Here is a 10,589-nt window from a genome sequence, read left to right as displayed (position 1 = left end):
CATTGCAATAACTTATATATGGGAGAATTAAGGAATTATATAATAGAAATAAAGTTGAACGAGGAAGAAAGAACTTCAGCTTGGAAATTATCCCTATATTTCTAGAAATACACGTTGTAACATGATGTAAATGCTCATTCCAAGTCAAACTTTCATCTATATATACTCCTAGAAATTTTGAATTCATTTTCTTTTCTAGTGGGATATCATCAATGTTAATATGTATCAACGTATCTTCATTATGAGAATGAAGTTTGAAATGAATAAAATGAGTCTTTTTTATATTCAAAGAAAGTTTATTAGACTTAAACCAATTTGATACTTTACTAATTTCAATATTTAGAGTGTCATTTAAAATCTTAAGATCTTTATGAGAATAAAATATATTCGTATCGTCAGCAAATAGAACAAAAGAGAGAAGAGAGGATGTATTTATAATATCATTAACATAAAGAAGGAATAATAATGGGCCTAGAATTGAGCCTTGAGGAACACCACATTTAATCAAAAGGGGGTCAGATTCACAACCATTAAAAATAACATATTGTCTTCTATTAGTTAGATAATCTTTAAGCCATAAATGTGCTTGTCCTCGAATACCATAATGACTAAGTTTCGTGAGTAAAATAGAATGATCAAGAGTATCAAATGCTTTACTCAAATCACAAAATATACCTGCAACATGTTCTTTGTTTGCAAAAGCACTCGTAATTTTGTCATAAATTTGTGTTAGTGCTAAATCAGTTGAATAATTTTTTCTGAAACCATATTGATTGGGAATAAGTAAATCATACTTATTAATAAATTTAAGAAGTCTATTATAAACAATTTTTTCTAAGATTTTGGATATACTAGGCAATAAAGAAATAGGACGATAATTGCTAATTTCATGAGGATCATCTTTTTTATGTACAGGATTTACTTTCGCTATTTTCAGCAGATCAGGGAAAATACCTTGTGATAAAGAAAGATTAAATATATAACTTAACGGTTCTGCGAGTGGATAAACTATTTCTTTCAATGACATCATACTTATTTTATCAGAGCCACAAGATTTAGAGCTATTTAAAGATTTAGTGATACTAATGATTTCACTGGGACTTGTTGGATTAAGATAAATAGACTCTTGATTTTGGTCAAAAAGATAATCTGTAAAATGAGCAGAAGTATTGCTAATTTTAGTAGCAAGTTCCGGACCGATATTAACGAAAAATGAGTTAAATGAATTAGCATACATATTGGGATCATTTATTTTAATACCGTTTAATGTGATATCATCCGCTGGCGGAGAATCAGGCTTTTTACCTAGGACCTCTTTAATAATTTTCCATGTTGCATTAATATTCGAAGAAACCTTTTTCATTCTGTCAGAAAAATATAATCTGCGGGATAAACGAATCAATTTTGTCAATTTATTTCGATAAACTTTATACATATTCAAATTATATTCAGTTGGGTTACGAATGTGTAACTTATACAAAAAATTACGAGTTTTTATGGATTTCAAAATACCTTTTGTAATCCAAGGATTTCTTGGTTTATTTCGGTTAATTCTTATTCTGCATAAAGGAATATTATTTTCATAATAATATAATAATTTATCATTAAAACATTTATATGCCAAATTAACATTGTTAATACTATAAATATCTGTCCATTCCTCTAAAAATAAATTCTGTTTCAATAATTCCACATTACGTTTTGACTCTTTATAATACCATATTTTATCATGTAATTTATTACGACCCACTTTACATTCACAAATTGAAAATATTGGTAAATGATCAGAAACTTCAGAACATAATATACCCCCCATAATTGTATTATTATACACATTCGAAAATATATTATCAATCTGAGTTGACGAGTGTGGATTTATCCTGGTGGGTTTATTGATAATTGACATAAACCCATATGAATACATTAAATGCATAAAATTAAGGGAATTATTGTTATCGGATGTGGGCGAAAAGTTAATGTTGAAATCACCAAAAATAAAAACATGTTTACTTTCATTACCTATCTTATGGAGATATAAATCCAATTCATCACAAAATAATTCACAATTCAGATCAGGAGGTCGATAGATTAAACCTATAATAACATTTTTAGAGAGTGGGTTCTCAATTTCAATAAATAACGTTTCTGCATATCTTAACGTGATTTCAGAACGGATTTTGAACTGTAAATTTTGCGCAATATAAAACGCAACACCGCCACCCCTTTTTCCTTGACGATCAGCCCTAACTAATTTATGATTGGGTAAATTAAAGATATCTGGGGAGTTTTGATGTAACCAAGTTTCACTTATTCCAATAACAGAAAATTCAAAATTGTTTAAAGAGTGCAAAAGATTTTCCAAATATTCAAAATTTTTATTCAAACTCCTAGAGTTTATATGAAGAAGTGAAATATTATCTGAACTATACGATACAATATCATTGAATTCAAGGGGTGTGTAATATTTACTGTCGCGCACAGGCATAACGTCATCAGGAATATCGGGGGTATTCATATGTGACGCCATTCTGTAATACAGAAATGTAAATTACCGGAGATTTGAGAGACAACAACTGCATAGGTGCTAATGTGCATTTTGCAAGTGCATACTACTGTGCAGGTGTGTGTACAAAGTGCAAATGTGTGTGGGGTTTCAATATACAATACAAAATTTGGTACAATTAGACCCATCTTGGTCACACTTACAATAATTACTAGTACGCAATTACAACAGATCACCAGGGGATAGCCGGACCACTCAGTATAAAGGTGTTGTGCTTTAAAACACGTACAGACAGAGAATTCAAGGACCGTGACAATTGCTCAGTTAAAGTTCAGGGAGACTTTCCCGTATACAGGGGGGGGGGGGGGGGGGGGGAGTAAAGGGGAGTAAACAGTAAAGGTTCATTTCTTGCAACATCTGTATTGGCTATTGAATGTGGGACTTTTAACCATGCACCCATTAACACACGTATCAGAGGAAAAAAAACAGTACAAATACTGAATGGAAATCAGGGTGTTGATAGCAACCCGTTTAACATGCGTCAAACGCAGGTGCTACTTGCAGTGGCTTAATTACCATTGGAGATCAGTCGGTCGTGGCGCGAAAAAGCAGCCACGCCTCGTGTCGACACACAACATGTGAACGATTATACATTCATGGAAACTGCTTACTGTACATGTATAATACGGACGTCTTATCAATGGGTTCGGAGTTTCAACAGGTGATTCGTAGAACAAAGGGATTTTTTTTTTCGGACAGTTCACAGTAGGATAAATATCTGCCAAAGCGGTGAGGGATGTGCTGTACTAAAAATAATAATAATAATAAAAAAAAATCGGAGTTCAATACCAAAAAGTGTGGGAGGTTTGAATCCGTATGCATAAAAACAAGCAATTGTACATGCTTGCGAGCATAAGCTTTTTCTAGTAAGCACAAGCAATTGCTTGCTGCCCGCAAGCAATTGCTTAGAGACCAAGCATTTGCTCAAAAACGTATGCATAAAAGTTACATACTTTTTGCTTGTTCTTGCCAGCAATAATATTGCTTACGATTTTCCAAGCTCTGTAAAATGAGCTTGAGCTTTTGCTTAACTGGGACGTTCCCTTTTAAGTATCATTTTCAGATTCATAACAGAAAGACCACACTTGTGCAGGAGTGGTATATATCTACAAGAAATTACTCCTAAGTAGTGAAAGAAACTTTTTCGTTTCAACAACGGAAATGTCCGGTGGTTAGCACGCAAAATGTGGTGAAAAACAGGTAGGATGTCTGACTTCGGTGGATGGCAAGGAGACCTCGCTCCACGTGCGATCTGGCACATCCGGGCTACTATAAGCAGTGATGGGAATCAGCCAGTACGTGTGTGTGTATATAAGATGTGTGTGTGCGTATGTGTGTGCATTTATGAGTGTCATTTTGTCACAGCCGGTGAGAGCGTGTGATTGCTTGTTGGTCCAGTGTGACTCCTGAATACAGAACTCAGACAAAGTAAGCACAAAACACCGTAATTCCGGAAATTATAAGCTTTATTTCCGATCTTTCAATTTAGATACAAATAAGGTGGTGGTACAAGAGACAAAACAACACACAGACACGTCACATACGCCCATGCACACAGTTCAGTCAATGCTTATCATGACACCTCAAATCTCACTCGATCTAACGACGTTATGCTTGAACGCCGGCTTCATATCAATCTCCTAACTATTCAAAGCATAGAGAAAACTTAACAAATGCTTCGCATTATGGCCATGAATATTGCCTGAGGCTAAACTTTACTCCGGTTACAGATATGATTTTACATAAGCTTCTTTAATTAAACTCAACACTATTACGATAACTCGTCAGTTTATACTACCTGTGCGCACAGTTTACAATTAGGGTTTGATTATTAACAGTCCAAAGTGTTTCTTTCGGGATAAACAAAACCTGGTATTGTCATGCTGAAGTTGTCTACGTGATCGTCGAAGTCGAACGCGAAACAGTTCGCTGCGAAGACGGAGTGCTAAGACCTCGTCGAAGGGACGGTTTCCAACTGGATGTGTAGTACACGGCGGGATCCTTCCTTGTCCGAAGTGACCCGAACACATTGTCACGAGCTGGGGTTATCTTTGCACGGCGTGCACGGGTTGTCTACGTACACCCGAATGACCCAAGTTAACGCCATCTACAGAGTACAGTAACGAAATTACCACAACATAACAACTACTTACTCTCTCACCATTTTATATCAGTAAACACCTATCCACACGGATTTAACACCACAGCTATCACTTCGGTGCCTACAGAAAAGAGTTAAACATTTTCTCATGTCTATAGTCTACATTGCATGAACACAACCATTTTGACTTCGGTTGGGCATTTATCTTGCTTCATAATGCTCCTTTCTGTATATCAAATATCAACATAAAAGCACTTCAGCACTCTGCTTGAAAGTAATCATTACGCCAGTAACCACCATGTATAATCTATTAATTATCGTCTTACACATGCATCGGTGTTATTAAACAGGGGGGGGGGGATAACTTTTCTGCATTACACATTATCACAAACAATAACTTTCATCAACATATTATCACAGACGGTATATAATTCAACCTGCTTTCAACTAGCTTGCTCTATACCAGAGACTACAAAAAGCTGTGCACATAATATAACACGTGGTCGGTTTACCAAAATCACTTTTCCTTTGTAGAATACAACTTCAAATAATAACTGGTATTTGGAAAAAAGAGGATATCGTAATAAAACTATTAACTTAGTTTGGTGACTAAAAACTGCCGGTATCCGACCTCATATTGCCTGCTCAAGCCTTTTCCAGCAGACCCTGCAGTCTAACTGCTGCCCCTGCAACTGCTGCATAGCCACTGAGGTTGCTTCTATGAAGCCAGTATGACATGTGGTTGTATAACCTATTTGCCCCTATGTATTAAATCAACTAACATTGTTCTATGCAAACACCTGTAGCTTCCCCTGCACAGTGCTGCTCCACACTGGCAGCCAGACACTGTATGATTTCAGCAATGTATTGTTGCTAGGCCAGATTTCTATACACAGGAATGTTCTGTCCAGGTGTTCATTTGATAACTCCCTTTTGTCTGTCGGTAGTAGCCCAGATTCTTGAGTAGGGCGTAACAATAGCAATAGGAAAATCAGGGGAGAAATGACTTGTAACACATTTCATAGCTCCTTAATTGCCATGTCAGGAAATGTTTCCGCACACACATGCCCTTTCAAAGACATGCTGTCACACTTGCCTTTGTTCTTGTGTTCGCACAGGCGTCTCTTCTGTTGAAACGCAAGCAATATATTACTTGTGCGGGACAAGCAAAAGGTATAAGCACAAGCAAAAGGTTATGCATATGGATTTAAGCAGTTGCTTGAGCTAGACCTTTTGCTAGACATGGTGCTTTTGCTTGAAGCAATTGCTTACAAGCAACTTGCTTGTTTTATGCATTCGGCCCATTGTAACGAATTGAACACTCCAGCATCACAACGACATCAAGTCAATATTTCTACACGTGTGGCCTGTAGGAGGCAGTTCTGTCACGCTACGGGGAGCGACATTGTTACCAATTTTCTTTTTCAATAAATTGTCCTCTTCATGGGACCCCCTCAAATAAAAATTGTATAAAAAAAATAGTCTAGTGAACAAGAACGATCTACCATCGTACTACTTTTTAGGCTTTCCCATTTTCTATAATAGCTAGACGGTGGACAGGATGTAAGATGTTTTTTTTTTTTTTTCGCCCTTTTCTTTCTTGCTTCACTTTTACAGCGTAAGCCTTATTAGATATCCGCCTGCTTTACATGCTTGTTTCGATTTCAATTTGTAATTTTCTCTGTAACTAAAATGTATGACATTCAAAGGCTGAAAACGTTTCATATCGCAGCGATTCACCTCGATTTGTGGCTTGTGTTTGTAAAATTATTCTCCTCACAACGGTACACATTTTTTTTTTATGAAATAGTATAGCTGTTCTCATGGATGCATCTTCTTTTTCCGAATCCTTAACGCTACCTCAATAGACGATTACATTATTTTCTGTAAATTTATGCTTAATCAACATCTTTGCAGATTGCTACTCCCCCTCCATATCATGTAAAGTAGCAGGTGTGCACTGCAACATTTACCATTTTGTAAAATATTTTCTTGTAAACTTCATTTCACAGCTGGGTATCTTTCTAGTTGATCGATCTGAATGTCCACATCATTTATTTTTTTTTTTCTACGTAGGTGTATACCGGTATAGTGGTGTGTTTGCGGAAAGGGCAACGAGGGTGTTTTTGAAATAATTAATGTGGAAACATCTCAGGCACACTTTTACTGAATTTCGTTTATTTTTTCACGAACACTCACACACTCAAACACAATTAAAAATTTTGAACTAAGGGGGTGAGGGAGGGCAACTGACGGGGTAATGTCTTAGCAACTCTCCTTTTCCAACTCTCATCTTTATATCTTCCTTATTAATGCCATTATCTGGACACCCTATACAATTAGGTGGCGCTGTTCACCCTGTAGGTCCAGAGCCTTAGAAGGCTCTGTGTCGGTCCAAAGCCCTCGAAGACTCTGTGTCGGGCCTCGTGGGCCTTCTTTGCCTAGTGGGTGGGTCTCGTGAACTCTTTGTACGGAAGCTTATGATATGATTGATTATGTGCAGCGCCAATGCGAGTTGTTTAACTCGCTAAGGCGCCTTGTTTCGGCCAAAAAGGCGACAAGGCGACTTTAACAAACTCACTGATTTAAAGACGCCTCGTTTAAAACGAGAAGGCGACAGACGACGTACAAAAGTAGCCTAGGCGCTTACAGGGCGTGAAGGCGACTCGTTAAACTCGCCAGAGCGCTTTGTTTAACCCTATAAAAGCCCATATACCCTTCCCATAATGTGTGCCCCCCATCTAACTTTGTTATTGTTTGATGTTTCATCGTTATATTTGGCACATGGGTAGAGCAACTCATACTCTACGTGACCGCATACTTGAATTTTTTCAAGGTCACCTATAGAGGGCGCTATTTACCAAAATATAAAGAAATACATATAGGAAATATGCTAAAAACATAGTTTTTTCTGTATAATTTCTTTATCCCCAGTATATATGTCTTATCACAGACAAATATTTTTCATATTTGCCACAAATGATGTGCAAGTCAAAGCTCATTATTTGTTATGGTTGAAATTTCTCAAGGTCACCACATGGGGGCGCTATTTATAACAAAATAAAGAAATACATTATGAGACCTGTGATGTATTGTTTGGGATAGGTACATGCATAGTTATCATATTTCATATTCCCATAATATTGGAATTTTAAGTTTGCAGATTGATAATGTGATAAACAAGAGAGGTATAACTTGGGTGAAGGAATCAAAATGACACAAAATAGAACGGCAATCTTTGGAAAATACTGTTATTTTCAAGTATCTCTATTATATCTATTGTTTTATGCTGTTGTGACAGAAAAACAAAGGAAATAATAGGAAAAACATTTCAGGGCCATAATTACTTCACATTTTGCTTCTTCAGCAAATTTCAGCCAAGAAACGCCCATTTTATACATTATAATATTGTTAACTGGAATTGGAACAGAAAAATACGCAAAATCTGACTGACATGGTTGTCAGTTTATGGTTGCCATGGCAACCAGCAATATCAAATATAGCTAAATTATGTATCAAAATGTTTGGAATAAGATTTTAGGAAAAGTCACCAAATTTGGTTAAAATTGGATTAAGGGCGAAGGAGTGGCGAATGAAAATCTGGTAGGGGGGCACAATGTGCCCCCCTCCCCTTGGGCTTTATAGAGTTAAGACACACGAAGGCAAGACGCCTTGATTAAGACGAGAAGGTGAGAAGGCGACTTTTACAAACAAAGCCAAGGCGCCTTTTTTAAAGCGAGAAAGGAGATTTTGATACATTTTTCGTACATTGCATTCATGGGTGACTACTCTTATAATCGTTGTTGTTGTTGTTTTAACGAAAGAAAGAAGAGAAAATTTTGGTCCCTGACAGCGTGTCCCAGAAAAAACGAAACCGGATTTCCATGCAACTTTTTACCATCAAAATCATACATTTTCATTATGAGATATACATCAATAAAAAGATAAACTTTTCTTCTTTCATTTGATGTACAATTAAGTTAATCGTTCATGTATGACTGAGTTAGAACAATGAACAGTGGTGCTACCAAATTTTCATTTGCACGCTAGTGCGCAAATGGTGACTTTTGGTAAGTGAGTTTTTCAGACATTTCTTACGTTTTCGAAAAACAAAGGTCATAACCCAAATACTCATATTTTTTATTCTTCTTTCATATTATGAGACCTTACGCGTCAAATATGAATAACGCATGCTTGAGGAAAATTTGCATGAAAACATGCTTCATTTCTACCGATACGGATAGTCGAAAAACAAGCATTCAGCTCTCCCGACTTAGCATTAGACAAATGGGCTCATCTGCACCATTGAATTCACACAAAACAACCGCAGTGTTACAGTGAATGTTGTTCGGGAGGGGAGGGGATACTTACAGAGAATGCTGTATGAGACGGAAAGCCCTTTGTTGTCATTTATTTAGAATAAGCTATGAGACATAACCAATAATTGAAGACTAATATCGTGAGTATTCTCAGGCTGCACGCAGTCCAATGGCTATGGGAAATCAACATTACAACAATGATACACATTTCGATGATTTTGTACCTCAAACTTATTTCACTGTTTTCATTCCTCTCTACATTTCCCTCACGCGTGGTTAGTCCTTCATCACTGACAGGGTTTTGAAGTTTTTCAAGGGGGAGGTGAAGCATGAAAGAGAGGGTACATCACTTTATTTATCACTGAACTTGCGCTTATAACATTATCAGGTGCAAGTGCAGGGCAGAAAATCGTCTCTTTTTTTTTTTTGGGGGGGGGGGGGAGAAAGGGTTTTTTTCGGTCCGCTACTCCCACCCCACCTTCCCAAACATTCCGCTGATGAACACCCTTTGCTCTGTATAGTTAGCTGCATGGTCAGGCAAGCTTATGATCATGTGCTAATTTATGACCCTATTCACAACCGAACCGTCTGTAACAATCCTTTTTACCCCCCCCCCCCCCTTATGTTTGTGTAAATTCATTGAAGCATGAAGGCCATTGTCATCTGCCAAGTTGGGCAGGCGTCGGGAAAGCTAACTGGCTCCTTATCTATCTATCTATAAACTACCATGCACTGATTAAATGGAAGCGTATTTTCAAATTAAGTTTTCTCGAGCAGGCGTTAGTCATTTTTTACGCATGAGATGTCATATGAAAGGAAAAGGAATGGATACTAAAGCTATGATTTTAGTTTTTTACAACAGATTGCTGAAAAAGTCTGAAAAACTCATTCAAAGTCGCCATTTGCTCGTGCAAATGAAAATTTAGTAGCATTTATACTGACTATTGTTCTAACTCAGCATCAAATGAAAGAAGAGAAGTGTATATTTCAATCCATGCACATCTCAGAAAGCAAATATGTGATTATGATCCTAAAGAATTACAATGAAACTCGGTTTCGTTTTTTCTTGGACACGCTGTACAAATAATTTGCCCCAGACAGTAGGCCCTACTAATATAAAACAATCATTATAAATCTTAGAGATATTAAACAAGAATATATAGTAATCGATTTCATAGCTTTCAATTTCAAGAATATAGTAATTTGATTTCATAATAGCTTTCAATTTTACTTTTGTCCAAGTTTTGGGTATGGGGAGCTTGCATATAAGCAAAGTTTTGTGCAAAAAGCACCTACTGGTCCATCATGCAGCCCATTCGACCGCAAACTGGACAAGAAAACTTTTGTAATTGAAAATTCGTTGTTGTGCAGTCATCCATTACCAGATGTAAATGATTCATGTACCAAATGAAGGTCTAGTGATGAGGCTTTCATATCAGGATATGAGTTCTATATTATCGTATGTTAGGATTTCGGATTAAATCTGGAGTTCACTTTTTTCTTAACTGAAGCCAAAAACTCGGGCAAGAGCATATTTAACACTTTCTGTTTGTTTGTTTGGTTTTTTTTTTTTTTTTGCTAATTAGTCATGCGTAACTGAATATAT

General features: G+C 36.6%; 1 protein-coding gene across 1 annotated transcript; it reads right to left on the bottom strand.

Moving 5' to 3' along the window:
• Positions 1-1,026: 1,026 nt before the first annotated feature.
• On the bottom strand, positions 1,027-2,527 carry LOC140241166 (uncharacterized). Its single transcript, XM_072320927.1, has 2 exons — positions 1,396-2,527; positions 1,027-1,031 (listed from the first exon to the last, which is right to left on the bottom strand). Exons 1-2 carry the CDS (start codon positions 2,525-2,527, stop codon positions 1,027-1,029), a joined length of 1,137 nt encoding a protein of 378 aa, XP_072177028.1.
• Positions 2,528-10,589: the final 8,062 nt, after the last annotated feature.

Source organism: Diadema setosum, chromosome 17, assembly GCF_964275005.1.
Source record: "Diadema setosum chromosome 17, eeDiaSeto1, whole genome shotgun sequence".
Taxonomy (NCBI): Eukaryota; Metazoa; Echinodermata; class Echinoidea; order Diadematoida; family Diadematidae; genus Diadema; species Diadema setosum.
Note: the sequence above shows the minus strand (reverse complement) of the source record. Positions and strands in the feature narration are given on the sequence as shown.

Coding starts and splice junctions, on each gene's coding strand:
- LOC140241166 (XM_072320927.1), bottom strand. CDS start 2,527: ATGGCGTCACATATGAATACCCCCGATATTCCTGATGACGTTATGCCT.